This window comes from Mustela lutreola, chromosome 4 (genome assembly GCF_030435805.1).
Source record: "Mustela lutreola isolate mMusLut2 chromosome 4, mMusLut2.pri, whole genome shotgun sequence".
NCBI lineage: Eukaryota > Metazoa > Chordata > Mammalia > Carnivora > Mustelidae > Mustela > Mustela lutreola.
The window spans coordinates 66,057,096-66,070,613 of NC_081293.1; the positions used below are offsets into that span (position 1 = coordinate 66,057,096).

Genomic DNA, 13,518 nt, shown 5'->3' on the forward strand with positions numbered 1-13,518 from the left:
GCTCGTCACAGTTTGATTTGCCAAATGTTCATATAGCTAGAAACTAGGTCTCCAGTTTTTAGTTGATGGTTTTCAGGTACAAAGACACTTGAAAATCTAAAACTTCTCTCCAAGAAATTTGATACTTTCACCAAAACTACTTGTTTTGAAAATTGAGGACTGTTGTCAAAATCCTCTACACCAAAATCTAAACAAAAATTGTCCATAAAGATTGTAAGACCTTCCAAATAAAAGCAATCTAGCTGAAATGCTCATGACGGCAGAGTTTGTTTATTAACTGCTTCATTGGCTCACATTTATTTAGATTAGAACATAATGCAGAAGGCATCATGCAAAATTAGATGATCAGATTAAAAGATCAAAAAGACTATTCTTCCTTTCAAAGAACTCACAGTCTAAATTTACAAATAAATATACATAGTTAAATATATAGCCAACTGTGACTTATAGGGTAAGCACAGAGTTGTATCTTAACATAGACTAGACTAGAAGTAGATAAGTTGGTGGTATTCTATTTTATTTTATATCAATATTTTTCACAGTACATAGTACACAGTATGTGCTCAATAAATGTGGAATGAATTACTGTACAGATTAAGGGACAATTTATACAAAAACCTTCTTCAAAATTTATAGATTAAATGTTATTGATAAAGTTTAAGTAAAAGTCTGAATTATTTTGATAATCTGAAACAATAAACTTCAAAAAGCTTAAGTTCCCTTTATATTTTCTCATGGAAATTAAAAATACAGAACAATTTACAGAAAACTATTATGGCACAGTTAAAAGCTGGAGTTTTATTATTCACCCAATAACATTCTCAGTAGAATTATGATATAGTTATGTAAAAGGGCAACAGGGTGATCACTCTAAATGAAAGAAGACAAAGACACATAAAAATAAATGTACTCATATGGCTAAACAGATTAAAGAACAGAGTGAATGTATATGCATCTATATACAGATAGGTATTTCTGAACTGGAAATGACAAAGGTCTTCCTTAAGCTAAAGAAGAAATAATATTTCACACTTTTCCTAATGTCAATGGGGATTTTAGCAGGTAAAGTATAGTTCTTTTAACTGGACAAATACTATGACTCTGTTTAGTGCAGTCCTATGGAAAATAGCATGTATTAAAACAATATCAAAAAAGGCTGCGTCTTGTTTATGTGTCTGTCTTAGATTAAGCCTTGCTGGTGGGGTACAATGAAAGTAAATGGAAAGAAATGCAGTTAAAAAAAAAAAAGAAAGAAAGAAAACATGATGTAGACTCCAAAGAAATTTGTTTCAGGAAAAAACTGAGGGGATATATTAACTCCAATATAATATATCAAATATAGGTAGAAGTTATATCATTGAGAATTCTTTATTCACTATTAATGTTACTATTAATCCAATATAAAAATCAGCTGTTTCATTACTGATAACTAAACTATGATTATATTTCATCTAGTTCAAAACGTATTTTTTTCACATTTAGCTTCTCTGACATGAGTCCAACAATAACTGTGTTAAGAAAACACTATTTCATAGTTTAACTGACAGTATTAAATGGTGGATCTTATAATCGGTATCTTACATAGGAAGAAATATGGTACCAGAGAGATACTATTTTCCTTGCTCTCAAAGATTGAAATCTTTAGCAATCAAGGATGTTATAATCATTAGCAATTTCTCCATATATAAAAAGGGTTGAAGATAAAGTCAAAATAACATAGAATTAAAACTTTATCCATTTAACATATCCATAGGAAAAGTTTTACACTGAGTTTGAGATTAAGAAACAAACACAAGATAGTGAGATAAAGCAGTTACTAAGTATATACTGAGTCTAAAATAAAGCAGGTGTGACGTTATGGGGAGAAAAAAAAGCCTGGTTTATCTGAAGGATCCCTCGGATGGAGAAAGTTGCTAAGCAACCTACAATTAGTTGAGGCAAATTGTTTTTAAAACTTTTTCTTCAAGTTCCTTTATGTTGAAAAAAACACTTAGCTGTTCTCCATAAGTTTTTAGAGGAAATAATCGCCTATACAAAGAAGAAATAAAGCCCCATTCTAACAGACAAGGAGAGAATGACAGATGTATTCAGGTAAAGATATCTTTGTATCACTTCAACACCTATTTAAGTGCTCACCAAATATTTCTTTCTTAAATGAATGAATAAACAGATAAATGAATGAGATGAATGGTAACATTTCCAATCTAATGGAATATTAAAGTACAGTTAAAAATCAAAGGGGATAGGGCTCTCCACATTAGATATTTCAATGCCAAATGGCTAAGAGGTACTTTCTAACCAACTGAGCCACCCGGGTGCCCCAACTATGAGGTACTTTCTAATGAAGCAAAGACACACACACACACACACACGCACACACACACACACATGTGTGCAACACTAGTTTAGTTATAGATTTTCAGCACTTGAGTGAAAAATCCAGTAACATTTCTGCTAGGTAAAGTCATTAAGATCTGCATCCATTTCCCTAAGTTAGAGAAAGATGTTCCTGACTTCTTTGTTTAAATTATCTGTTAATTTTTTTTTTTTTTTTTTTTTTTTTTTTTAACATTTGACAGAGAGAGAGAGAGAGTGCACAGGCAGGGGGAGCAGCAGGCAGAGGGAGAGGGAGAAGAAGGCTCTCTGCTGAACAGGGAGCCAGAGATGCTGGTCTTGATCCCAGAATTCTGGGATCATGACCTGAGCCGAAGGCATCCACTTAACAGACTGAGCCAACTAGGTGCCTCCAATATCTGTGAAAATTTAAAAAAGAAAAAAAAAAAAGTTCTCTCTCCCAAAATGAAGTTCAAAATATGTTTTAGTGTATTTTCAAACTGAACCAATTTTCATTTGCAAAGTTTTTACCCTGAAAAATCAAACAATGCAGCAAAGAATTGATTTAATGCCATTACTCAGCTTTTGCTGAGAATCTAAATTCACTCCAACCATATAGCAGTTTGTTCTATTACACAATGCTATTGTAGATGTAAAAATAACCCAATGAAATTCATATTACCTTATGATTAAAACATATTTTCCTGTAATTAGCTTTTAAGGAACTATTAAATATTTTTCTGTATTTGTACCTAGTTCTCTTACCTGCTGTGCAGAATTCTATAATTTCACTCCATTCAGACACAACATAATCACCATCAACCTGTTTTGAGGCAGTCTGCACTGCTACTGTATATTCAGTTCTTGGGCTCAAAAACCAGTGTCCACGGACAGTCATGGGCAAAGGAACAGCTTTTGCCACCAATTTAGTTGGAACATCCTAAGACAAAAAGAAAGAAAAACAGGAAAGAAAGAAGGGTGTAGGGAGGGAGAGTGGGAAGAAATAATTTAGCAGTATAACCTGAATCAACTGTAAACAATGTGGAGGAACTTATTAAATTCCTTGCTAATAATTTTCCTCTTTAAAGATATTTAACAATTATTATAGTCAAATCTCTATTCTCCAGATATAAAAAATAAGGTCCAATTTGATCAAAAGACATGCCCAAGGTCATACAGCTAGTTAATGACATTCATGTATTTAGATTCTTGTTTTCCTGATTCTTGTTCTTCTCGGTACAGTCCTTATATATGCTCCTCAAAATGCAATATCTAATATCAAATAAAACAAAACAAAACTTCCAAAAACCCAGAAACATGACAAATAAAATTCAATGATTTTCTATTTTAAAATATATTTGTTTAATTTATACTATCCATTAATTTTACCAGAGTAGCCCATTACTAAATAGTTTATATGTGAAGGGAGAAAACATTTTAAAATAACTATTTTAAGATAAATCAGTTTTATATACAAAAGGGGTAAGATCTGCTTCAGTTGTATTCAAGTATGGACTTTGTGTCACAGAAATGTTTATGTATTTCCAAACAATGATTAATAAAGTTATTAAACTTGCTAGTTGAATATTTACTACATTTCTAAGACATGGTTTTCTAAGTGTGGATGAGTAAAAGGGGGTTAAATCTTGACCTAATCATCACTTAACGTTAAGTATTTCACAGCTATTTCAAGGAAATATTTGAAAACTGCCTCAAGAAGACAAATGCCAGCAAAGAAAATACCCATAACCAGAAAGCATAATCAAAATTAGAACATGGTTAGAATAACGAAATATCAATCTTGTTCTCTCACACTTATCTGTACATATAATCCTCACTTATCATTAGTGTGTATAACTGCACATTTGGTAAAAGACACAATTTCCAGAAACGATAAGGCAACTCTTCAAAAAAAAATTGCCAAGTTAAATTTAGTATCAATATAAAAAAAGGACCAGTTTTCATCAGTGAAAATATTGAAAAAAAAGACAGAATACTGAATAACTACTATTCTTTCTATACTACCTCTGATGTGTATGTCGAGAGATGTATCAGCAAAGATACATGATAAGTAGACTGTTATAAGAATAATACCAAAGAGGTGTTAACGGGTCTAAGAAATATAAAGGTTAGTTTTCATTCTCAAATCATAAAATAAAACTGACTACATAAAGCAATGTTCAGCCCTAAAGTATTTTGTAAATACCCTAAAGTTTATAAAGCTTTATCACATTCCTTTCTCAGCAGTTATTATGGGGAAAAATATATGCCTTAATGAAAACTATGCATTGCTTATAGCATACTCTACTGGCTATTTTCTTTTGCTTCTGTGAAAGTTATTTTATAATACTGTAATCTTTAGATCATGGATAACAGTTATTCTTATCTAAAAACATGCAAAGAATTTTGTCCATCTATCCCTTCTGGCCCTTGCTTCTTCCTGACCCCAAACCGGTTTTGCCTGTAGTTCTACATTTATTTCAATATCCTGATCTATAACTGTGTCTATTCTTTGGATTATCCATTGAACTGGTTGTAACACCTCATCAGTTAGCTCATTAATCAGTTAAATCTTTAACACATGTTCATTTTTATGTCTATATGAGAGTCATGATTTTACCTTTTTGGGAAAAATTTTATTTTATAGTATACTTAGCATTTTGTTTTCTTACTAAATTTCTTAAAAGGATAGGGTTTTGAAATGACATGTAATTTTTACACTTCCCAATCTCAATACATCACATAATCAACAAAACATTTCCTCTTTTAAATAAATGTCCTCATACTTAGATTTTAAGATTCAAATGAATAGAAGTAAATGTTAAGATTTTACCTTGTGTTTAAATTTATTGGAGTTCTTGTTCTCTTTCTTATTGAGGTCAATGAAATAGTGTGTAATACGGTCCTTTGACTTTGAATCCATTTCCCATGAAATCTTGAATGAGTCACATGTAATATTGCTTATTTTAATGTTATGTGGTACAGGAAGTTCTTCCATCTCTGCTATGCCACTGTCTTGTGATTTGTTTCCTGCAAGAAAACAATGCACAGGTAGTTTTCAACTAATGTATTTTTCTAGGTTGCAAGGCCATCAGTTGTGTTTACATTTCTTTTTTTTTCTTTTCTTAAATAAACTTTTTTTTAAAAAGATTTTATTTATTGGATAGAAAGAGACACACAGAGAGAGGGAATACAAGCAGGGGGAGTGGGAGAGGGAGAAGCAGGCCTCCCATCAAGCAGGAAGCCCGACGCGGGCCCCGATCCCAGGCCCCCGGGATCGTGACCTGAGCCGAAGGCAGACGTCCAATGACTGAGCCACCCAGGTGCCCTTAAATAAGATTTTTATTTATATATTTGAGAGAGAGAAAGAGAGAGAGAACACAGAGGGGGAGTGAGAGGGAGAAGCAGACTCCCTGCTGAGCAGAGAGCCTGATGTGGGGCTCTATCCCAGGACCCTGAGATTATGACCAGAGCCTAAGGCAGACGCTTAACCGACTGAGCCACCCAGTTGCACCTATGTATATATTTCTGAACTCAACTACCTAATTACTAAAGCTGAGATTTCATTATTGCTCATGAAATGGTTTGAGTGTTAATGATAGCTAATGCCATTTACAAAGTCATTTTACCAATAAGAAAAAAAGCAAAACTGAACTAGTCCTTACCACTTCTACATTTTCAATTTACTTTTCCAATTTCTGCTTTCACAGAATGTAAAACAAACAAACAGAAAAAAAAAAAAAACACTGATAATCCATCCTTCTAATCTATAAAAGATTGGCCTTATATGGTAGGGTCCATCTGGAAAGAACCAAGAGAACATTTTTCATATACAACCGATCAATTCTGCTTTAATGTCAGGTGTTTGAAACTATATGAAGTCACAAATGTTGCTAATGAAAGAACCCAAATAAAAAAATTCTTTTTTCTTTAAAAAAATATCTGAGTGACAGTCTATATAAATTACTCTTCCATTTCCCTTTTGTTTTGGATACTTATATGTAGAAATAGCATGCGATAGTTATACTACATATACAAATAATATTGAAGACCATTCTCTTACAAGTTATTATGTCAAGGATTATTCCAGGATTTTTTTATCCATTGTGTCTTGATCAATTTATTTCTGAGTATTAAAACAAAAGATAAGGCTAAAAGAGGAAAAACAAACAATTGCCATGTTGATTAGTATCATTAAAATCTTGAAGAACTGATCTGACATCTGGTTATTAAGAAGACTGTATTCTGCATTTCTGATTAAAGAAAATGAGAGACTAAAAGAGAAACTTTGTCTGACAATATAGAGTAGAATCTGATGGATGATAGGTCAAAAATAGAAAAAATATAGGCTTGCCAAGTTTGTTTCATAGATAGGGAAGATACACTGAATCAAATTTCATTCTACTTCTTAAGTTCTTTTACCCCAAGCCAACATAAAATTGAATGCCCCAGAGGAGAAAAAATAAATATAATTGTTAGTCATATGATAAAAATGTGGTAGATCATAAATCAGCTACATAACTAGTTCCTTAACAGAAGAAAATAGCAAGTCTTGATTAACAAAAATTAAAAATAACAACAATGAGTATTATATTGTGGCAATACGTTCTATTTCCAGATTAGATTATGTTCTCCTGCCCCCACACTCCGATCTCAACCCCACATTCCTATCTCAACTGTCATATATACTGATATAACTGTTAAAATGATATAAAACTGTTGACAATTGCCAGTCTTATTAAATCTTTGACCCATATTGTCTCATCTCAAGCTGTGTTGTTGCTAGAGGTACCTGATGACCATTGAAAATTAATTTCAAAATAACTTAAGTTCTTTATTGTCATTTCTTGAACAGTACTTTTAAAAATCCTTCTTTCTTCTTTTACCCTCCTCTCACACCCCAGTTTCTCCTGATCCCCTCTTCATAAAACTCCCACAAAAATTACTCTCACTTTTTTCTTTCCTTCTCATTTGGCCTAATGGAACCCCCAAATTGCTTGTGACCTAAATAAAAGCTTTTAGAAGTCAAGGGAGGGGAAGAAACTAAGTGGAAGCCTTTTGATGGACTTGGAAAACATTCATAATTGTTCTATTTAGAAAAACTCAAAGTTTTTACCTATTATTCTGATTACAGTTATCTTTAAAATATAAATAATAACACTAAAAAACTTTCTGGACACTGATGGTAAAAGTTTCTGTAGAACTCATCTACATTATGACTCTCCATATAATTTCATAACAACTGAGTGAAAAAATTATTTAAGATCATAGAAAAAGAAAGCTATTTTGCATTTCACCCAATTTAATGAAGACATAACTTCAATATATTAACACTAAGATACAGAAGCTTGATATTTAAAGTTTCACTGTTATCTGATTCAACCTTAAAGTTATAAAAACTGATTATTACCTAGAATATAATATTTTGTTTTGTATTTTTTTCTAATAGTTAAAATTTGAGGAAAAAGGTTTGCATTTATTAAAATGTAGAAAGTTTTCTTAAATCTTATTTTACCATTCAGAATATAAAGCTCAAACCTATTAAGGACTTGTTATAAAAGAATCTTTATTTCCTATCTACTTATCATAATTCCAGTTCTTTTTTTTTTTTTTAAAGATTTTATTTATTTATTTGACAGAGATCACAAGTGGGCAGAGAGACAGGTGGAGAGAGAGAGGAAGGGAAGCAGGCTCCCTGCTGAGCAGAGAGCCTGATTCAGGGCTGGATCCTAGGACACTGAGATCATGACCTGAGCCAAAGGCAGAGACTTTAACCCACTGAGCTACCCAGGCACCCCCATACTTCCTAGTTCTTAACAAAGCCACTAGATTAACCTCTGTGCAGGTTTCTTACTTGGGTACAAGTAGTAAAAAAATTAGTTTAAACCAGTCCTATCAGTTTATATGTAACTTCCTTCCTCTTCACACTCTGTGAATCAATTTTTAACTGAGATTTTGAGATAAGTGACCGAAGACAATGATTCTGTCTGTATAATCAGTGAAACAACTGTGATTCACATGACACCAATATTCAATAACCAGCCAGTACCATCTTAGAGCTGTACAATCAAGTGCATTTCTAAATGCAGCTTCCATTTCTTTTTTTTCAATTTTCACTTTTTCATTTAAAAAGTAAGGTTTAAAATATTTATCTGTGATAGTTAAGAAACAATTTTGTCATAAGTATGTAGGACCCTGCTAATCTCAAACAATTTCTTTTAATAGGTGTTAAAAGATAGCTACCGTATAAAGTATAACCAAGTGAGAAATTAAATACTGAAGAAAATAACCCTCAAATATCAGAAGTTCTCCCTTGAAAAGATTAATTTGATTGTAGCAATGGCTAAAGCAGGATTAATGTGAAGAACTAGTAGAGTAAGTCTGTGTATGTGCAAATGTTAAAACTGTTTTATGGTGGGGTGACTGGGTGGCTCAGGTGGTTAAGTGTGACTCTTGGTTTTGGCTCAGGTCATGATCCCAGGGTTGTGAGACTGAGCCCTTCATAGGGCTCTGTGCTCAGTGCAGAGTTTGCTTGGGATTCTTTCCCTCTTCTGTGCCTTCCATCTCTGCCCCTCCCCCAACTGGCGCACACTCTCTCTTTTCTCTCTCTCTCGCAGCTTCCATTTCTTTTCTTTCTTTCTTTTTTTTTTTTTTTTTTAATATTTTATTTATTTATCTGACAGAGTGAGAGAGAGCATAAGAGGGGAAAAGGTCAGAGGGAGAAGCAGACTCCTCATGGAGCTGGAAGCCTGATGTGGTCTTGATCCTGACACCTCAGGATCATGATGTGAGCTGAAGGCAGTTGCTTAACCAATTGAGCCACCCAGGCACCCACAGCTTCCATTTCTTAATAAGACTTCATCTTAAGAGTAATTCTAGCTACGTTTTTCTACTTTACATGACAAGTAATTCTAAGATCTGTGAGTATAATGCTGACAGGTAATACTGAATGGAAAACAAATTAATGACACTTTTATCTATCCAAAATATGAAAACTGCTTTTCAGAACAAACATTTCAAAAGCACTTTTGTAACAAATTGATTCACTTTTAAAATATTTTTCCCCTCTGTGCTAAATCTATTAATTGTTGGAAAGCATTTTTTGTCTGCATTTTAATGTTATTATACTCCCCCAAAACTGCCTATTGGGACTTGTATATTAAACTCTAGGAAACTTTCTAAGATAACTAAAAATCAGAATGTGGTACCCATCTTCTTAGAATATTTTAAAATAAAATCTCTACCTTCAATGATTTGTTGCTATACTTTTAGCAGGTGTTGAACTCAAGTTGCTTCTCATATTGACCCTGACAAATCAGATTTGTAAAGCTGATTGAGGATCCTTATCACACTGGCACTTAGTTATGTGTCCCTTCATATTTATTTTTGTTAGTTATTACAACTTTTACTAAGTTGCAATTATCTATATATCAAAAGTACACAACAAAAAACTACAAAGATGTAAAAACTAGCTCTTGCCTCAAGGATATAAAATGTGGGAAATATCATAATAAAATTATGTTATGTGATAACATAATTTAATTGAAAGACCATATTCAGGGAATCAAATCATGATTCAGAAAACATGAAACTCTTTGTTGTAGGAGAAGTAAATTTTTTTTAAAAAATTGGGATGTCATTGATGTATAATATATTGTGTAAGTTTAAAGTTTACAATTCTGTTAATTTGATAAATATATATATATTTATATTTATATATTGCAGTATGAGTACCACTATAGAATTGGCTAATAACTCCATCATGTCCCAAATTTAACATTTCTTTTTCATGGTAAGAACATTTAAGCTCTGGTTTCTTAGCAGTTTTGAAGTATACGATATAGTATTGTTAACTATAACCACAACATTGTGAGAGAAACAGAATTTCAACAAGTGAACACAGTAGTGAAAAAGTTGAGGACACAGATTCTAAATGGAGACAACAGTAAAGCATTAAGAAACAGTACATCTTTTAGGTAATTCAGCACAGGGTATAGGAAAAAATACTGAACAAGAATACTGAAAAAGAAGACCAGAAATGTGGCAAAGAAGTTGAAGAGTTATCTAAGAGAAAAAACTTATGGTTGATTTAGATGGAGTTCAATATGTATAAAACTGAAGATGAAATTTTAGTAAAATTTATTGTCAGACTCATATAATTAGTTCAAATGTGTCCCTCAAACACCAAGAAAGCAATTTTTTAAGTATCCATGAGTGTCCAATATAAATCCACATTTTTAAAGACACAAGTGCTGTATGTATGTATGTATTACGTTTATTTGTTTGAGAGAGAGAGAGCAGGAGGTGGGGAGAAGGGGCAGAGAGAGAGGGAAAAGCAGACTCCTTGCTGAGCAGGATGCTGGAAGTGGGTCTCAATCCCAGGATCTGGAGATCATGACCTGACACAAAGGCAGACACTTTAACAGACTGAGGCACCCCAAGGACCTTGACAAGATTTAGACTCACTAAAACATTTTAGCCTACAAAAGAATAATAGTCCACTTCACAACTACCTTCAGTATCACATACTTCCATCTATGAATATAAAAACCAGTATAGTTACAGCATTATGAATTTCTATATATCTATATACATTTCTACATGTCAATATATTCTATAAATTATCCAATCTGTAAGAAATAGAGATCCTTTAAATTTGCTTTTTTTTTCTTTTTTTCCCCCTTCCCCCTCAAGAATTAGAAAACTGTTCTAAACAAACATTACCCATTATAATTATTATTTCTTTATTTCAGGAGCATTTTTCAGAATAGAAATTATGCAACATAATCTTTTTGTCTCATTTATAACATATGTATGTGTATTCATCTGTGTGAATATACAATCATAATACAATGATACTATATTTTTAATACATTTATACAGAGATTTAAATTACTTGCTATCAAAGTTCTTAGCTAAAATTAGAATCTGAGATGTTTTCTTTATATTTATCCTTTTAAGAAAATATAGCAGAGAAAAAACTTACTTGGTTATCAAGATTACCTCATGAAGTGTATGACCCAATTTGATTAAGCTAAAAAAAGTTTTATCTTGAGCAAGATTTAAAGTATCACCTGCTTAATAACCTAAATGTACTCTTTCAACAGTTGCAATAGAGCATGTTTCTTTTTTTTGAGGACCTTTATATTTTTAGCATATTTATTGTACCATTGTCCCTTTGCCCCATCAATTTTATTGGGAAAATGAGTGGTTTTCTTCCTCATAGTATCTTCCCTAAAGCATACAATAGAAGCCAATCTAGAATCTTAGTTATAGTAGTTAAAAGGGCATAAATTACTCAATTTGAATAAAGTATGAAAATATTTTTAAAAATAATAAAGGTAGTTAGTTTTAATAATACACCTCGAGCTATCTTTCTAAGAAAGAAACTGCAGGTGTTAGGTTACTTCCCTTAAAAATAGCAACCATGGGGCAATTTTCTCATATCATATCTTTTTTTCTTTCCTAAAATTCAGTGATTAAAAAAAAAATCTGCCTCCACAGTACATATAGGAGGCTTTATTTTAAAGTTAAAATTATAAGTGTATACATATATAAAATAATATATATTTTAATAATTTTCTTTACAAAGTCAGAGATATAGTCTGCTGAAGGAAAAGTACTTTCCCCTTCATAAAAACATTAAAATACTGCAATACTTTAATTTTACCATTATAATTATTTTTTAAATGCTGCAATATTTTTAAAGGCCTGAAAGAAAAACTAATTAGACAGTAATAAAACTCAAAATAGTAACCACAACAAAATGTGAAACTGTTCTATGCTTTACTTACTTACAATAAATTTTAAAAATTAAAAATACTCTTAATGGTAACACTGAATATTGCTGAAACTTTTAGAAAAGAAACACAAAGAAAATAAAAATCACTTGTATTCTCTATTTACATATTGTGCTTAATATTTTGTAAACAATTTTTCATTTAATAAACTGTGAACATTTTCACATGACTACACATAATTCTAATCTTAGTGTATTTCATTCTAGTAATCAGTCATCCTGATATTAGACATGTAGATTGTTTCCAGTGTCTTCCTGTAATAACACTTCAGTCAAATCTATGTACATTTTTGTATATGTTTATAATTATCTTTGGACAAATCCCAAGAAATGCCAATGTTGAATTACATTTGTTTTCAGCAATTTGTATTTCCAACCACTCCAAGTGCCTTTTTTTTTTACACCTTATCAATTCCATGTATTGCTATTTAAAATATCCATGTGCTATGATGGGAAAGAGCAAAAAAATGAGTATTGACCTAGACCTTACAGCATACACAAAAAATTAGCTCAAAACTGATTTTTAAAATGTAAAACATAAAAATCATAAAGCTTTTAGAAAAAGAAAAAAAAAAACAATAGCAAATCTTTGGGATATAGTCTAGGTGAAGAGTTCTTAGACTTAGACCAGAAGTACAATCCATAAAAGGAAAAACATTTAGATCCTCCCACTCATCAATCCTCCTGCCTACTTGAAGTGTCCTTCTACCATGGTAGAAGGTACACTCATTTCTCTTTAGTAATGTGTCTAAAACATTTTGCTTTCTATATCTTGATGCCATTGTGTATATGTGTGTGTGTGTGTATTTATGTGTACAAAAAATATATGTGTAAAATATAAATATACTTATTTTAAGTATCAAAAATTATACACACACTTACAGACTGTATATAGCACCATTTGCACTCAAGAAAAATGTAAGCAAACATAAAGTTGAAGTATTAAATCATAACTCCATAAAATTAACTGTAGTACATACTACACTACTGTAATAATTTCATAACCACCTTCTGTTGCTATTGCAGTGAACACAAGTGTTGCAAATATATGCTTAAAATGCTGTGTGATGCTAATCATCTCCACATGAGCAGTCTGTCTCTCCACTAAATTGATTACTGCAACAAAAAGTAGTCTGTTGCAGTTCTCAAGTATTTGTCATTGCTTAATAAAACACTGTAAACCTTGAACAACACCATGAGACCCATATGAAGTGCCATTAACGATGCTGGAAGTGCTCCCTAAAAGCAGAGAATGTCATGACATTACAAGAAAAAGCTGAATTGCTTTATATGTACTGTAGATTGTGATCTGCATCTGCATCTTGGTTGCCCACCATTTTAAGATAAATGAATTCAGTGTAAGAACCATTGTAAGAAAAAAGAAA

General features: G+C 31.9%; 1 protein-coding gene across 2 annotated transcripts in view; it reads right to left on the reverse strand.

The window, feature by feature from the left end:
- Positions 1-13,518, reverse strand: part of PHYHIPL (phytanoyl-CoA 2-hydroxylase interacting protein like) — an 88,684-nt gene that overhangs the window by 10,324 nt on the left and 64,842 nt on the right. For both annotated transcript variants that reach the window (XM_059170212.1, XM_059170213.1), the window contains exons 2-3: positions 5,168-5,364; positions 3,100-3,274 (exon numbers count right to left, since the gene is read on the reverse strand). In XM_059170212.1, the coding sequence (XP_059026195.1) occupies positions 3,100-3,274; positions 5,168-5,364 (372 nt within the window). The remainder of the gene's footprint in view (positions 1-3,099; positions 3,275-5,167; positions 5,365-13,518) is intronic.